The sequence below is a fragment of the Pipistrellus kuhlii genome, unplaced genomic scaffold, assembly GCF_014108245.1.
Source record: "Pipistrellus kuhlii isolate mPipKuh1 unplaced genomic scaffold, mPipKuh1.p scaffold_m20_p_15, whole genome shotgun sequence".
NCBI classification, from domain to species: Eukaryota; Metazoa; Chordata; class Mammalia; order Chiroptera; family Vespertilionidae; genus Pipistrellus; species Pipistrellus kuhlii.
This window is the reverse complement of record NW_023425460.1, coordinates 34,789,354-34,807,733: the sequence shown is the minus strand read 5'-3', so window position 1 is coordinate 34,807,733 and position 18,380 is coordinate 34,789,354. Positions and strand designations below refer to the sequence as shown.

The window sequence follows — 18,380 nt, the reverse complement described above, 5'->3', positions numbered from 1 at the left end:
ATCTTATCTGTCAGCCAAACGAAACCTACCTTGAGGATAGTAATCAGGACATGCTTATTCTGCATCCCCAGCAGAGAGTGCAGGGCTGCTTACATATGGATGCTCGATTAATATCTGTTCAATTGGATGCTCACTGACCCATTCAGGAATCTACGCCAGATTTATTAGCACTGAAAGCAAATAGAAAGCCCCCATTCCAGAGGGAGGATTTCACAGCCTGTACCAGCCCAGCCTTCAGAACCTCACATATGAAGAGACTAACGAATAGGATGGAAAGCTTTTAATTAACAGCCTAGCCAAAAAAAAAAAAAAAAAAAAAAATGTCATTCCAATCTGCTGTTTTGTTTCCATTAATTCACTCAGATTCAGCAGGAATTCCACCAAGGAATTGGGGAGAGCAGCTGGAGAGGGAGGGAAGCACATAAATAAATCATGAGTGTCATTAAAATTTGTAAACTAATAACTTCTGGGAAGTCTTCGCAATTATTATCAGGGTTTTCTTGGCAAACAAAAAATTAATAAATCCAAAAGGTCTCCAATTCCTATTTAGAAAAAAACAAACCAGCATCCTCAGAAAGGTCACTGACAGAACAATTAGGGGAGGAAATAAATGATCCAGACAACAGCTTGCAAAGCAGATGAAAAGTCATGGGACTCCCCAGTGACAGGAGGATGAGACAACTCAATACAGAGAAAGCGACAGGGCAAGGCAGGCCTGGGCTGGGATTGGTTTGGGGCTATTGGAATGTCAGCTCAGTTGTCCAAGCCTTTATTTAATGTCGCCCAAGGGATAGGCTTTGTAGATCTGGATATCAGAAAGACACGTGTCCCCTGCTCTTGAGAAGTTCCCAGGCTAGGAACAAATCACTGCACACTGTAGGATGTGACATTAGCAGCGAGCAGAGGAGGGTCAGGGAAAGTGTCTAGGAGGATGTGCCTGGGAAGTGGCAAATTCCATATATACCTTGACCAGGAGCCCCTTGCTCTGCAGGCCCTGAGGCCCAGCATACAGAAAAATGGCCCTGAGGCCAGACATACAAAATCCTGGTTGCTCATCAAGAGAATAATGTCTTCCATGTTGCTAGGCTGGGAGTGAAAGAAATGGAAAGGAGGAAGACAGATAAGAATGGAGGTGAAATAGGAATAGAGAGAGACAATTCATTGCAAAAGATTCCTGTTCTTATGCCTCCACAACTGCAAATGCATCCAGCCCCAGGAGGATCCCTAATCCGACAGGAAATCCACAGGAAAATTCCCGATCATACACTGACTACCCTGGGACCTTTGCTAGAGAGTAGCGCTTGGGATGGACAGATGGGATCTGGACAATTGCTTGCTAGCTCATCTCTCTCCAGGAATTAGTTCCTTAAACAAATTATTTGGAGGAAGAGTAATGTGCTTATCAGTCCAAGTGTCAGTGGTTAAGACATATAGGACTGAGTCCCAGAAGCCATTTGCCAGTCAGAAACATAAATCCCAACTGTGATTTATGTTCAAAACTAAAGACACAACAACCTCAGGCAGCAGAATAATTGGCCTTATCATAGTTCCTACTTCCAGAGATAAATGTCATTCTTGCTCTTTAATTGAGGACCGTGAATGTCAACAAATGAGGCAGAGGTATACACCTGTGTATGCAGAGGAGCATGAAGATGGCACCAAAGCATATGCCACATGCTGTTTTCACAGAAATGAGGGCAAATGTGCCAGGCCTTTGAGTCCTTGATGCCGGCACATCAGGTAATTCAGTGGGAATGGGGAAGACGAGAAGTAAAGTTTTATCTAGATCCAGCTCCAGAATTTCTATTTAAGAGGACACGTGATACTATGTAAAGAGTCCAAGATCAGGGAGCCCCTACTCTTATGACCTTAGCCTTGCCCTCCCCATTCCCCTGACCCACTTATTAGCTGTATGACATGAGGCAAGTCATTTAATCTCTGAAGTGCACAATATTTTCATCTGTAAAATGGGGCGAGTGATAAGCCAACTCCTATATTTTATTGTACAGGACAGAACAAGATAGCTTCAACTTTGTTATATAGGAACAAAATAGAAGGAACTAGCATGGAGAAGCTGATCAATTACAGGTGGATTACATGATGATGACTAATTCTCTGGAGTACGCCCCATGCATAGCACTGTATGCCAGGCACTTTCCTAGGAAATTCACACAGTCCGTGTCACTGAAATATTATAACCACCTTATGAGGCCAATGCTTGTATGATCCTCGTTGTTACAGATAAGAAAATGGAGGCATAGAGAGGGGAAGAAACTTACTCAAGATCACTCTGTGGCTAAGTGGAAAAGCGTGAACTTGAACCCAGGCCATCAGTCCCAGAGCCTTCACTTAAATACTTTGCTGAGAAGGAAACTGATGGACGCTGAGCCTCCTGACCATGACTCACCACTGCTCCTCAAGTCAGGCTTACTTCAAAGCCAATAGAATTGGGGCCTAATATCACCCTTGACTGCTGGGCAGCCCCCAAGCTTGAAACACTATGGGCTGAAAGCGAAACCCTTGTTCTTTTTAAAAAGGCAGTCCCTAGCCGGGACCGGTTTGGCTCAGTGGATAGAGCGTCGGCCTGCGGGCTGAAGGGTCCCGGGTTTGATTCCAGGCAAGGGCATGTACCTGGTTGCGGGCACATCCCCAGTGGGGGGCGTGCAAGAGGCAGCCGATCGATGATTCTCTCTCATCGATGTTTCTAACTCTCTATCCCTCTCTCTTCCTCTCTGTGAATAAATCAATAAAATATATTTAAAAAATAAAAAAATAAAAATAAAAAGGCAGTCCCTAACCTCACAAATTCTCTAAGCTTGAAATCCTATATATAAAATGTTATTTGACTAAGAGATGCCAACAGACAGTTGTGCTAATGGCCAATCTATGCAGCCATCCTTCTGTTGGTGGAGAAAAAATTTGAATCGCCTCTCATATATAATAATATAATAGCTCCAAGGAATTCCGAAAAGAGGGTCACAGGGCACACGATACTGCCACATTGCTGAATGCTTTTAAACAGTCTTGTCTGTTTAGAGGTAGATGATCTCTGAATTATTAATCCAATGAGGCAAATAATTGTATCACACTGTAACCTGCCAGGGAGTGTCATCTTGTCATGACAGCTACTGCTCCAGGCTTCTCTGTTACACAGAAGATTGAAGAATCACCAAATTCAATTCCAACTTGGTTAAGCACGCTGGGCCAAATCATGCATCCGAATGGGTGCATGTTTTATTTCGTTTCTTTTCTCTGCACACTGTGTTACTAAGATCATAGTGCTCTGCGCTCTAACTAAAATGAATTTTCTTCAGTATAGAAAAGGGAGTGGGAGGCACTCTCTTTAGGAGCTGAGCAGGGAAAACAGTAAAAAGGAGAAGAGGCCTAATCAGTGTTGCTCAGTGGTGAGCATCGACCTGTGAACCAGGAGGTTTGATTCCCAGTTGGGGCACATGCCCAGGTTGTAGGCTCAATCCCTAGTATAGGGCATGCAGGGAACAGCCGATGGATGATTTTCTCTCATAGCTGATGTTTCTATCTATCTCTCCCTCTCCCTTCCTCTCTGAAATATATACAATATATATTTCTAACTAACAATATATAATTAGAGGCCCCAGCAATTTGTAAAAATCCCACAAAGTTGAGAGCAGTTTCTTCCCTCAATCATACTCTGTCCAGATTCCTAAACTGGGCTTTGTCAGACCCGTGTACCTTCTGAAACACAATACAAAAATACGTTCCTAGCCTGGGCCAGGTGCACAGTTGTTTAGAGCATTGTCCTGATACACCAAGGTTGCAGGTTCAGTCCTGGTCAGGGAACATACAAGAATCACCCAATGAATGCACAAATAAGTGGAACAACAAGTAGATGTTTCTCTCTCTCCCTTCCTCTCTCTCTCCAAAATCAATCAATTTTTTAAGAGTATATTCTTAGCCCAGTCAGTGTTGCTCAGTGGTTGAGCATCAATCCGTGAACTAGGAGGCCACTGTTTCAATTCCTGGTCAGGGTACATCCCAGTGTTTCAGGCTTGATCCCCAGACAGTGGGGGGAGGGTTGTGGGAGGCAGCTGATCTATGATGTTTCTTTTTCATCAATGTTTCATTTCCCTTCGTATCTCTCTAAAAAATCAATTAAAAAAACATTTTAAGTATATTCTTATATAGCATTTATCCAAAGGGAAAGCCCACAATATCCACCAGCTTTTCGAATCCCTAACAGGCCCCACCATGAGTGACTTGCTTTGTTATTTGCACCAAGCAGACAGAACAGGAGCCAGGCTTCAGGGGTCAGCACAGTATCAATGCGATTGGACCTGCTAGGAAGGTGTCTGAGGCTCTAACCCTCTGGGAGTCCCGCCTGAGTGGAAATAGGCACGCTTTCACATATTACAAGCCCCTGGTTACTTATACCTCTGCCAATTTTCAATGAGCAGCAAAATTAGGTTTTGGACATTCTGTGCAAATGGAGGCAGGGCTCGATCAATAAGAGCAATTAACCCCTAAACATTTAATAGATGCTGTGGCTGCTCCCCTACCCTGGGAGAGAGGCCCGGCTAGTCCTCTGCAGACAAACAAGTCACTTGAAGCAGCAGCAAGGTGTGCAGATACTCACAGCCCAGACTCCTCTGCTGCGGACCCCAGGAATCCCTCAGGACAGGGCTCTGGGATGCAGACACAGGCAGGTGAAGGGCCGTTTGGGACAGCATCCTCCCTAGTATCTACAAAGGACAAAGTACCCGGGACACATACATGGCCTTGAGTCCCATGGATAGAATAAGTATGGAACGTGAAATGTGGACTCACTGTCGTCCTGTGTGGCAGGCAGTGTGGCTGTGAGCAGAGTGTGCATGGGAGGAGGTCTGTGGAAGGCTAAGTGTGCAGGCATCCCCAGTCCAGAGAAACTCCTGTGTTCATGCTGCATGTAAGCCCTGTCTGTGCTACCCCACCCACAGCCATCTTCTTCCTCTCCTGGTGCCGCAGCATCCCATCAGGACTGGATTACCCATCATCCATTATGGGCACCGAGCCTAGGGCATAAATGCTTTTGTCCTTTTCAAGTAAAAAAAAAAAATGCAATTTTAGGCTAAAAAACTGTTTTAACACATTTGTCATACCAATGTACTCATAAGATATATCCTATATAATAAAACCCTAATATTCAAATTGACCAAATGGCCAAACAACCAGTCGCTATGATGAGCGCTGACCACTGGGGGCAAACACTAAATGCAGAAGTTTCCCCCTGGTGGTCAGTGTGCTCCCACAGGGGGAGCACCACTCAGCCAGAAGCCAGCTCAAGGCTCACAGCTGGCGAGTGCAGTGGTGGTGGCGAGAATCTCTCCCACTTCTGCTGCAGGCTGGGAGTAAGGAGCAAAGGGTCCCTGACTGTGAAAAGTCCCAGACTATGAGAAGGCACAGGCCAAGCTGAAGGACAACCCCCACCCCCAGTGTATGAATCTGTGCACCAGGCCTCTAGTCTTTTAATATTATTGTCTAGGAAGGAGCCCACAAAAGCTCGGGACCATGAAAGTCCCTGCACAGACCTGATTCCCACGTGGGTCTATTCTCCTAAGTGCAGGCTTCTCAAAAACGACAGCACCTCCCAGACACAAAGGACTGAAACCAGTCGCACCAGGACAAATATCCGTCCTACAATGGATCCCTTCCTTACGGTCACTCCTTGTCAGGCACGCTCCCCACCCCTCCAACAGCACCTTTTTCACCTGAAAGCATGAGACACTGCAGACCATAGAAGCAACAACCCTGCCAAGGGAACATGTGACCGGTCCCAAAATAAATAATCAGAGTGCTAAGGCAATCCACAGGTGCAGGCCATCGGAGACATTAAAGGGCTTCGGACCCCCTCCCTTCTGCTCCTTCCAAACAGGCTTCCCAGCCCCTCAGCTGGCATTTCTCCCAGCCAAGTGGCTCCTTAAGAATCTCTAAGCCTCTTACCTCCAGAGTGAACTCTCAGTCACGCTCCCCAGGTTGAAGTCATAAAGCTTTGTCAGGATAAGTATGACCTGCAAGGGGGTTGAGGAGAGGAACAAAAGGGAGAGAAAAAGGAAGCTTATGTTAGTGTGTATAACAATATGCACTGCATCTCAAATCACCCAGGGGACGGCTTAGTAGCTATCCGTTTAGTTGACGGGTTATTATAGGATCAAGAAAGGGGGGAAACATGTTCATTTAATGCATCCCCAGAACGGGTACCGTTTATTTTAATCCTGAAGATGTTTTGCACTTGAAATAAAAACATGCCAACAGGAATTCCCTGGGAATTGACAGTTGATTCTCCACAGCTGACCTCCTTCAAGGTCAGGTACAGCTGGCTGGCTCTGCTCACTGGCTTTGCCACCCCGGGGATCAGAGGATGGGCTGCTTTTGATCTGGACATGACTCTGACTTGCAGACATAGGCTAAAAAGGTAGAAGGAGCTGTGCCCCATCCTGCCCACAAGAGTTCAAAGAGATTTTGTGTTTCCATCGCTAGCACCATAAATATATCTATGGCAGGCAGGTCCGGTCCCTAATATCCCCTGATGCCACCTGCCACCTACCAAGCAGCGTCTGTCCCCACCATGGACTATGCAGGTCATTGGACTCCACTGGACTCCAAGGACACTTTCCTGATTTCAGTTGAAATCACAAAGCCCGTGTTGAAATGATCTTGGCTGGTGGGTCTGGTCTCTGCCCTTTACACTTCTCCAGCTGGAGACTTGGATATAAGACATCTCATCTCCCTGCCTTCCCCTCATGAACCTGGACAGTGGCTTAGGCACAACTCCATACCTACAAAAATGCTAAGCGCTTGCACCTGAATCGATTTTAATCAAAACGCAGGTGCCTAATATACGGCATCTGCCTGCACGCGTCATAATCCAGTTACACATAATTGTGTTTATCTAAATTTAATGCACAACTCATTTCACTTTTCTCAGCTCCATCCCATTCCACAATTTAACTTCCTCCAGTTCATTTGCACAGCAGCCATTAAGCACTTTCTAAGATAATGAATTTCTGCTACCAAGATGGGGCCTTCCCATTCTAGGTAGCCATTTACGATTAAAGAAAAATAATCAGCCATTATATTGAACATGTTTATGGCATTGAACTGATGACAAAACACTCACTTCGATATTTACTCTCATCCAGCACCCCATGGGGCCGGTCAGCTTCATTTCCATTTCTTTTATGTAAACTAAGAAAAAAATTAGAGGCAAGGATGTGGCCCATTACAGGTCACAGAGAGTCCATGGTAAAGTTGTTTTAGGACATTCAACTTTTCTGTGGAGCCATTACTAGAGAGCTCATAAGTCTCCTCTCTGACTGAGTCCTGTGCTGGGAAGTGGTGGATTGGCAAGAAACAGCCAAGCCAAGAGAGACATCATTGGCATGGCTCTTTATAGAACAACAGATTCTGCTAATCTACTTGTCCTATTAGCAGAGTGCAACAGCAAGGGGTATGAATCCCATGCACAGAGATGCTCTCCACAGTCCCTCTGTGGTTCTGGGCACTCCCACTCACAATGAGTTTCCTCATTTTTAAAAATATATTTCTTTATTAATTTCAGAGAGGAAGGGAGGAGAGGGAGATAGAAACATCAATGCTGAGAGAGAAACGGAATCATTGATCAGCTGCCTCCTGCACACCTCCTACTGGGATCAAGCCCACAACCCAGGCATGTGCCCTTGGCCAGAATTGAACCTGGGATCTTTCAGTCTGCAGGCTGACGCAATATCCGCTGAGCCAAGTCAGCTAGGGCAGGGTTTCCTCATTTGTTAAAATCAGGGGCTACTGAAAGAAGGGACTTATCCACACCCTTCCAAACAAATGATTAACAATGTGCCAGATAAGTCCTGTTTTGTAGAATACACACACACACACACACACACACACACACACACACACACAAATAGATTTATCTCTTTTATTTTTTCTACAAAGTCATACTCAGTTAGTATGTAAAAGCACAGGTAGGCCCAGCCTGCATGGCTCAGTGGTTGAGCATTGACCTATGAACCAGAAGATCATTGTTCAATTCCTAATCAGGGCACATGCCCAGGTGGTGAGCTCAATGACCAGTGTGGGATGACCAAGCGGTAACCAATCTATTATTCTCTCTCATCTTTGGTATTTTCATCTCTCCCTCTCCTATCTAAAATTAATATATGTTTTGTTTTTTTAAGCATGGGTGGCTATATGCAAGCTATCTGAAATTCTGGACAAATTCAAAACTGTGCTCTGCTAGGAACGGGTTGGAACACCGCTCTAGCGCCCTGCAGGTGAAAATCAGAACATTTTTCTCCCAACATCAGGCCTGCAGGGACATGGAATAATCTCCAAAAAGTGCCAAGTCACAGCAGAGACAAGAAAGAGATGTTGGTAGTAAGAGTTTCACTTTATTACTAAAGCTGCATGACTGGGTCAGCAAAACCCTTGTTCAGACCCAGAGCAGTTCTCATTCTCTCAGCCTCCTTACCCAAGGCTGGGGCCCAATGCATAAACAGATCTTTATGGCACCATGTGGTAAGTACAATGAGAAAGTAAATCCAGGGAATATTGGGAGCAAGAAACTCTCCCTTTCCTTCCTTCCCTCCATCTCCTCTGGCCCTAATATGTTTCTGTGTGTCTAACCTCAGCCTGGTGTCTGTTCTTAGAGGATCCAAACACACCCTTCCCAACCTCAATGAAGATTATTTCTGCTTTCATGGGAGATAGTTTCAATTATGCCTCTTGATTAGGAATCTTTAGTGGGTCCCCTTCCTCCCACCCCCAAATGATGAAACTCAGGTACTGGTCCACAGACATTCCTCCAACCACTTTTCCACAATTCTCAAGACACTGTCCCCTATTTTAGCAATCCAAGTTTTCAAGGGGCTGCAAATATGCTAAATTCATTCTTACTTCTCTGCTTTCTCTCTGTCATGCTCTCTCATCACACCATTGTGTGTGACCAATCTTCTTACTACCACATGATGCCAATAGCTAATATCTTTATATCTCATTTCTGCCTCTCTCTTTCATTTATCTACAATATTTCTGCCTTATTCCCACACAGCATAAGATTCTGGTGATAAAGGAGCAAAAGAGAAATGGCTCTGTCCTCATGGCATGTGTAGTATTCCTGAACCTGCTGCCTTCTAGAATCCCCTGCATTTGAACTAAGGGGTCCAAATGCCCAGCAAGCTTAGGGTGAGTGATACTTGGGGGTAAAGGAGCTTGTTACATTCTTTCCTAAGTGAGAGGAGAGGAGGTACCACACTCAGAACTGCAAAGACGGTTCAGTCCCTATTCCACCTGAGAATGCTCCTAATTCTCCCTGGGTCTCTAATTACTTATCCCATCAGGTCCATCTGTGAGCCTTCTGGATGGGGCCCATGTGGCAGCCTGGGGGAAAAGAGAGCACTTGCTGTGAGAGGGCTGCACTCTAAACTCAGTCTTACCACATCTACTGTGTGAGCCTGAGAAGCTTACATTGTCAGAATCTGCTCCAATTTCCTATTCTGGATAATGATACACCTCCCCCTGCCAAGCTCACAGAGCTGTTGATTCAAATCAAATAAAGAAAGCTGACCTGCTTTGTGAGCTGTACTGTGCAAATATGAGTTATTAGTATGATAATTATTCTTCAGGAGACAAGGGTTCCCTGTAATCCTCTTTTGGTGAGAGGGAAAGAGGCTTCTAGTGAAGCTCTGTCTAAAGAGTACCCATCATGCCCATCCAGTGTGGTTCAGGGATTGAGCATTTACCTATGAACCAGGAGGTCACAATTCAATTCCCAGTGAGGGCACAAGCCTGGGTTGCAGGCTCAATCCCCCAAAGCGGGTGTGGAGGAGTAAGCCCAAAAATTATTCTCAACAATGATGTTTCTATCTCTCTTCCCATCTCCCTTCTTCTCTGAGAGCAAAAAAATAAATAATAAATAAAAAATTTAAAAATCTATATATATAAAACTCTAATATGCAAATAGACTGAACAGTAGAACAACTGAACAACCAGTTGCTATGATGTGCTCTGACCACCAGGGGATGCGCACGGAACATGGCAGGCTTCGGCTGCAGTGGGATGGTAGAGCAATTGAGCAGAAGTACCAGACTAAGACAGGGTGACAGTTGCTGTCATGGGGCAAGCCTCTGATAGTTACTGAAAATTCTTTCACCAGCGGTCCTGCCAGGTGCTTGTATCTACTGTCAGTGCTGGCCCCACTTACACCCACTGCAGACACCCAGGCCACTGCTTGCACCTGCTGCCAGTGCCTGGTGCCAGCTCTGATTGCTCAGTAGTATGAGCTGCAGCTGCTGGCCCTGATCACCCTTGAGGGCTTCTCCACCTCCCCATGCTCCTGAGGGGCCATCAGGGCAGCAGTTGCTGCTAGCACCCACTGACAGTGCCAGCCCTGCTCACACTCACTGCTGGTGCTGGCCCCAATCACTCTGTACCCTCAGCAGGTGCGAGCAGGGCCAGCACTATGAGTGCATGGGAGCAGAGGTGGTGGGACCTGGGAGAAGAGGAGTTCAGGTGCCATGACAGGAGGGGCCTGTCCAGGGCACAGAGGATGAGCCGATACCTACCCCTGTGCCCACCACAATCTCATGGCCCACATTTCCTGTCAAGGTACTCGAATTTGTGTACTGGGCCCCTACTGTTTAAATAAACAAACAAACAAACAAACAAATGAATAAAAAGTAGACCCCAAAGCAACACAGGAGGCTGCAGATCAGAGAGGGGTGTTCACTGGCTCCTGCACACAGCTTCAGAGGGAAAGCAGGAGGCCTGGGGGATTCCATCCTCTGACAGAATAATGCATAACCTGCAAACCCATAAATCACTAGGACACCTCACCCAAGAGCCCATTTAGTGAAGTGAGGGCCTTTAATGCCAATAAAATTTTACTCTGAATAAAAACTACTTTAGTTCATGAAACCTCCATGAAATCTTGGTGCCTTTGAATCCATGACGTTCTTTGCATACCCCCCTTCAGTTCCTCCTCACCTCCTACCATCTTATTCCTACCCCTTCCTTGACAGTTCTTTATGTCCAGCCAATTCGAGTAAGGACAGTGGCTTTCTTTACCAGAAATAGTTGTCAATGCTAACATAAGGATGTTAAGATGCTAAGACATACTTCTCAGGGATTGCCTACAAGAGTGCATTTTTCAGTCTCAGTAGAATCTGAATGACGGGGCCCTTCTCCCCGCTCCAGAGCATTCCCTCAGGGACAGAAATTCATTGCTTATAGCGCACAACCCAAATGATCCCCAGTATCCAGAACTTGCTGGGTGTGTGCCAAATTCAGAATAGCATCAACGGTGCTCCCTGCTCACCGTGAGCTTACAATCTAGGTGAGAGGACAAGGAAATAGTGTAAGAGATACCTGCTTTGTCATATATCATGCACAGAATTTTGCAAATCTGTTGTCCCTTCCCAGGTTTTTTAAAGGGCATATCATCAACTCTGGGTCAAGATAAAACCTCAGCATATTCCTGGATTCCTCCCTTATCCCACCCACAACAAGATCAGCCCAGGGTCTTGTGAAATGTGGAGCTGTCCACTGTATCATTCAATTTCAGGTCCTTGTGATTTTTTTCATTTACTCACCAATCAGAAATGTATGGAAAGCTTCCAGCTTCTTGGCCCTCATAAAACATACATTCTGAAGGGGAGATAAGTAGGTAAATAGCTCAGTATTCAGATGATGGTAAGTGCTATTGTGGGAGTATAAACAGAAGGATAAGAATAAGCACTAATGTACAGGGGTGGTCAGGGATATGCAAGCTACAGCAGTAAATAAGGAACTGAAGGAAGTCCTCACAAAATCCTGAGTGAGGTGAGGGATTAAATCATGTGTATCTGGGTAATATATGTGACAAGCAGAGGAAGCAGTAAATGCTTTGGACTTTAAGTTTGAGAACTCTATGAGAAGTCAAAGGGAGAAGTTGAATAGTCAGCTTGATAAATGAGTATAGAGTTCAGGGAAGAAAGTCTAGGCTAGAAATATCAACTTGGGAGTTGTCAGTGATTAGGTGGTATTTAAAGACATGAGACTAGGACAGATCACTAGGAGGAGGAGTGTGGATAGGGATGTAAGGACAGAAAGCTGGGGCATGCCAGCATTCAGAGATCAGAGAATCCAAGAAGGGAAACCAATGTGTGTTTAGACCTCGAAGCATTGGCGCAGGGGGTGCTCACTGAATGGTATTTACTAAAGAAGAGACTTTCAATGATCAGAAAGAACAAGATGGCCTTATGTGGAGGCCGGTAAGCCTCTTTCCCCGGATGCCACTGTAATTGATCTGAAGTGGCCACTGTGGCAGAGATGGAGGCTTTGCCTTGACTTGGCATGGACTTCCGCTCACAAGGCTAGTGCTGGTATTATCACTGCTGAGTTCCCAACCTGCCAACATCAGAAACCAGCACTGAGACCCCATTAGGGCATTGGGTTTCAGGTTGATTACATTGCGCCTCTCCCATCACATAGGGGGAACAATTTCTTCCCACTGGGATTGCTTTGCTGCCTGTGGTGATTATGCTAGGCTCAAAACCTTCCCATTTCGGAAAGCTTTATTCACTGTCATGGTATCCCACACAGCATTACTTCTAATAAAGGAACTCATTTCACAGCAGATGAAGTGCAGTCACAGATATGTCCATGGAATTCACTGGCCTAATCACAGACCTCATCACCCAAAATCATCTAGCCTGAGCCAATGGTTGAATGGACTTTCCAAGACTCAAAGGCAGGGCTGCCTAAAAGCCAACACTCTGAGGTTGTGGTGTTGTCCTCTAGGGTGTGGATGCAACCAACACAGGGTGGTGCAAAAGTAGGTTTACAGTTGTTCACATGAAAAATAATACGATAATAAATAAATAATAATATAAGAATAAATTGTGTTTCACATACAACTGTAATCCTACTTACTCTTGCCCATCCTATATTTGGTCAAAATATAAAGATCTGGGAGGAAAGGAGCAAACGTAGGAGTGGTCCTCTCCTTATTACACCAAATAAGCCATTACAGGATATTTTCTTCATGGACATGAAGCATCCTTTGGCTCTGTTGAAAGAGAAATCTTGGTTCCTAAGAAGAAAATTGTCACCAGGAGACAAAACACCTTTCCATTGAACTGGAAGCTAAAACTAATACCCAGCTATTTTGAGCTTTTCATGCTATCACTGAACCAACAGCAAAAGAGGGGGCTACTTATGAATAGGGGATAGAAATGGATGCTCAAAGAGCTAAAGGGGTGATTGTTATGTGCATTTACTCCTGGCCCACTTTCCTACCTATGTATTGTAGGTAGCCAGGATCCTATTTCTAAGACTCTGCTGTCATATGGCTTTTAATTTGATTCTGCCAATGAGGGGGGTTGGGGGGGTGCAGTAGTTGTGGGGAATGGTGGAAAAGGGAAAGGCTACTGTCTCCAACTTCTATTTTCTGATGACAACTGAATGGCAGCAACAGAGTTAGTGGCAGCAGCAGCAGTTGTTCGAGGTCTCAATGACAGGAAGTGCAGACTCTTGAATGTCTGCTTACTGAGCTCATAACACACAGTGGGAAACTGGGTGGCAGAGATCCTTGACCTCTTTTATTGATGTCAGAGAGAGGAAGGGAGAGAGAAACATCAATGATAAGAGGCAATCATTGATTGGCCGCCTCCTGCAAACCCCCTACTGGGGATCGAGCCTACAACCCTGGCATGTGCCCTGACCAGGATCCAATCATGACCTGAGGCTCAACCACTGAGCAACACCATCTTGGCAACCCTTGGCCTCTTGAACTGTTTTTCTTCTCCACCAGTGCAAGATGTAATGGTTTCTACTTTGCCTTTGTCTTTCTTATCCTCCAGCCTTTCCAGCGCTCTTGTCATCAATCCCTGCCTTTAGTGTCTTCTCTTAGAGATACCTTAAATCAGAGAACTTCAGTGATACAGACTGGTCTATGAAATTAGAAGCGACCCAGGAGAGTGTGTGTCTGAAAGCCACATAAAGAAAGTGTTTCGAGGAGGAAGAGGTACTCAGCTGAATGAAATGCTGTCAATTCATGTACAAGAAAGATTAAGAAAGGACTACTGAATTCAGCTGCTAATGACTGTAAAGGCTTTCAGAATAACCTGTTTTACTGAAATTCTTCTCTTCACCTCTCTTCCATCTTTACACCACAATGACCTTTCTAAAACAGAAGCTAAATCCTGTTACCTACTGACAAATAATCTCTAGTGGCTTCATGCTGCTTTTAAGATCAACTTCATCACACCATAAAAGGTCTTCTTCAACCTGGCCCCAAATGGCATTTTAATCCTCTTCTACAGCTGTTTTTTCCCAAAATGACATCTAAATTCCAGCCACACTGCAATACCCATTTTTCTCCCTGTTCTATATTTCCACACTTTTGCACAAGCGCTGTCTTCGGGAAGCTTATCTCCTACTCTCCCTCTACCTGAGCACCGCCTCCCCATTCTTCAAGGCCCATCATAAAATCATCAACCCTCTGTTGTCTCACCTGTCCTCCAAGAGAGAATTGATTCCCCTTTAAACCATATTATCGTAATTTGTTGCACATTCTTCCAAGTAGGCTACCCACCAGGTCAAATTATAATTTTCTATTTGTATAAATATCTCCACTATTAGGCTATGAGCTCCTTCAGGACAGGGACCTTGTTTTTCTCAATATTATACTATGAGAGTATTATTATGTGCTTCCCTGGCATGGTGCCTATTAACCAAAAGAGATACAACACATTCATTGAATTGAAAGTGTCATCATAGGCATTCAAAGGAGAAGATGAGTCCGAGCTGGGGTGACTGAGACATCTTCATAGAGGATGACAATAAGAGATAAGGAGAAAGTGGAAATTCCCAACCCTCTTCTTTCTGGAGTATTTTGCAAACTTCTTCAAGGTTGTCTTTTTCTTAGCTAAGCTAGACTGCCAATTCTCTCCAGAAGGGAGAATTCAAAGTGGCTTATAAAAGAACCTCAAGAATGTTCACAAGAGGGTGAAAAGACACACAATGGAAAACACGAGAGTGTAAGGAGGGAAGCTGGTGAAAACAACCTTCTAAAATGTGACTGTATTAAGTTTTAAACTGTTTTTTTTAATTATCTAAGGACTTTTAGAGAAGACAGAGGAATATACTTATACCTGACAGAATGTAGACAAATAAAACATTAAACACAGATACAAAAGCATGACTCCAACCCTAGCTAGTTTGGCTCAGTGAATAAAGCATTGGCCTGTGGACTGAAGGGTCCTAGGTTCAATTCCAGTCAAGGGGTCATGCCTGGGCTAAATACCCAGTAGAAGGAGAATAGGAGGCAGCCAATCAATGTTCTCTCTCATCATTGAGGTTTCTATCTCTCTCTCTCCCTCTCCCTTCCTCTCTGAAATCAATAAAAACATCCTTTTAAAAAACATGACTCAATAGAGCAGAGTAGCTTAGACAACAACAGAACAAATACATAAAGAACAGAGGTGGGGATATTAACATATGTTGAGCACCTATCAGTGCCTAGCACCATGCTCTGTAGTCATCTATATATAAAAAACTTTAATATGCAAATAGATGAACAATGAAACAACTGAACAACCAAACAACCAGTCACCAGGGGATGCACATGGAACGTGGCAAGGTTCAGCCACAGCAGGATGGTAGAGCAGGTGAGCAGAAGTGCCAGACCAAGAGGTTAGCCTCTGGTGGTTACTGAAAATTCTTTGCTCCTGTGTGCTGCAGTTCTGCCTGGCACTCACACCTGCTGCCAACACAGGCCCCACTGCTGGAGCCACTGCTTGTATCTGCTGCCAATGCTCAGCTCCAGCCCCAATCACTCAGCACCATCAGCAGGTGTGATGGGCAGCTACCAGACCTGATTGCCCCTCAAGGCTTCTCCACCTCCCCCTGCTCCTGAAGGGTAATGGGGTCAGCAGCCACTGCTCACAACTGCTTCTGGTGCTGACCCTAATCACTCCACACCATCAGCAGGTGTGAGCTGGGCTGATGCCATCAGTGCAAGGGAGCAGCAGCAGCTGGAGCAGGGCTGCCAGCAGACAGGGGAGCAGGGGGCCGTGACAGGAGGGGCCTGGAGGGGGCAAAGAGGATGGGCCAAGACCCACCCCTGTGCCCACCACAGTCTCACAGCCCACAGATTATTTCAAGGTGCACGAATTTGTGCACTGGGCCCCTACTTACATACATAAAGGGTATGACCATGGTGAAAGAAAGATAGTATTTTCCATATTGTCAAGATGAGAAAACTTTCCAGGTCATGTAGCTAGAGAGATGTAGGAATCATCACCAACTACAGGTTCATCCATCCTGGCATGATCCAAGGAAGGAATAAGAGATAGAGAAATTAATAAGTATAGTCATCATTATTTAAAATGGGGCCAATGTTAAGGAAGTACTTTGCAGAATTTGGGAGCTGAAAAAGACAAGTGACAGATCAAGGCAATGAAAATATAGTGTGGTTGAAACAAGGAGCTTGTGAAAAATGCCTGTTGACTAGTGGGGGGTTTGTTCTAAGTTTTGTGTAACAAGCCATTAAAAATAAATTAAAAATCCATTCACTCTCATTCCCTAAAGGACTTTGAAAATGAGAGAGACAGCCTTCTCATGGAAATGACTTAGGTAGCATGCAGCCCAGTAACAGGGGTGGGGCCAAATGACCACAGAATTCCCTGCCATGTTGACATAATGACATCTGTAGCCCTTGATGACAACTAAACAGAACTAAGGTTAATTAGCTCCAAAAGGAGTCTGAGCTTGTACCATCCTACATGTCCATATCTCCTTCCATCCAACCACCACCCTGAGCAGGAATCCAAGGAAGGGCAGAAACAGATGTGAGCAGATAAAAGATGAAATGGTGGCTCCAAAGGTATAAGCTTTCAGAAGAAATCATCAGCCCTGAGGAAACATAAGCAATCTGTCTCCTTGGGAAAAGAGCAGAAGCTCTAAGCCAGACCAACTTTGTGTGGAATCCAGGCTCTCCAACTTATTCTCATTGTGACCTTGAGCAAGGGACTTACCCTATGGAGCCGCACTATCCTCATCTGGAAAATTAAGCCAATATCCTTCCCTTCATTGAGCTGTTGTGAGATTATCTTCTGTCAGGCCAGTAGTAAGCCCTCAGTATATATTAGGTCCTTTCTATCCCCAGTCTCTAAGCAAACCAGGTTATTTGCCCCCAAGTAGTAAAATGCCATGTCTCCAAGAGGGACCATGTCACTTCTTTAGTGTTGACAACTTGAAGTTCACAAAATAAAGAGCAACCTCTCACTGATAGGAAGATAAAAGCCCCAAGCAATCCCTGGCATTTGCTTTCTGTGGACGTGCATTGACAGCCTTGGCAATGGAAAAATCACAGGTCCATCAAGTCCATTTTTCCTGGTATGAGCCAACCCACTTGTCTTTTTCCATTTCAGGATCTGTCTCCGTTGGTCCCGCCTGCAGGCATTCACACTCCCCTTCCTTCTGCCACTCCTATCAGGGGCATCATTCCCACTTCTGTTGCAAGAGCTTTAAGTGCTCTCAGCTAAGCCATTTTAGCCTCTGACCCCAGTGGATTTTCTGGGCATCAGCAATTCCCCAGATTGGAAGTAGCAACCAGCTGGAGTGTTTCAAGTGAAATCAAGAGCAGAGACAAGACTACATTGTAAGATGTCTCATGATAAACACATCTGTCTTATTTGTTATATCTTCATACCTGGGACAGTGCCCAGCATATCCCAGATTCCTGTACACAAGTATGAAACAAATAACCTATCAGCCAATCCATGGCATTTATCTCAATCCTTCTCCTATTCAACCCTACAAATTAGTACATAAGTCTCTCGTGGGCAACACTCCATGCTAAATATTGTGGAAGATGGAGGAATGAGAGACACAAAGTTCCTGACCTAAGGCATTTGCAGTGCAAGAAGAAAGTTATATGTCTGTACAACTACATTCAGTGGAAGTAAGGATTGCTCTGACACCAGATTGGCTGGAGACATTCCAACTATTGTCTCATATGAGTTGCACAGTAACCCTACAAGTTTGATAGCTAATGCAAATGAATGATTTCTAAACTGGGGTAAAGAATTAGATTATCCTCCATAAAAATTTTTGCAAGAGACAATATTTGATCTGACTAATTTTAGTAGGTGAAGAAGGCAAAGGGCTTTTCAGGCTAAGGAAGCAATATGAGAAAACACAACTAGGCTAAAATTGTCTATCATGTGCCAGGACCAGGGCCAGGTGCATGGAGAAGGAGATGGAGACCTAGACTGGGGTCAGATGATGATGATTTTAAATACCTTCTGTGCAAACTTTCTATTGTTGCTGTAATAGATTACTACATATGTAGTGACTTAAAGCGACACAAATGTATTATCTCACAG

At 44.8% G+C, this 18,380-nt stretch overlaps 1 protein-coding gene across 2 annotated transcripts in view; it reads right to left on the bottom strand.

Annotated features, from left to right (window-relative positions):
* The window catches only part of SORCS3 (sortilin related VPS10 domain containing receptor 3), a 481,307-nt gene that overhangs the window by 328,445 nt on the left and 134,482 nt on the right, over positions 1-18,380 (bottom strand). For both annotated transcript variants that reach the window (XM_036438956.2, XM_036438955.2), the window contains exon 2: positions 5,956-6,023. In XM_036438956.2, the coding sequence (XP_036294849.1) occupies positions 5,956-6,023 (68 nt within the window). The remainder of the gene's footprint in view (positions 1-5,955; positions 6,024-18,380) is intronic.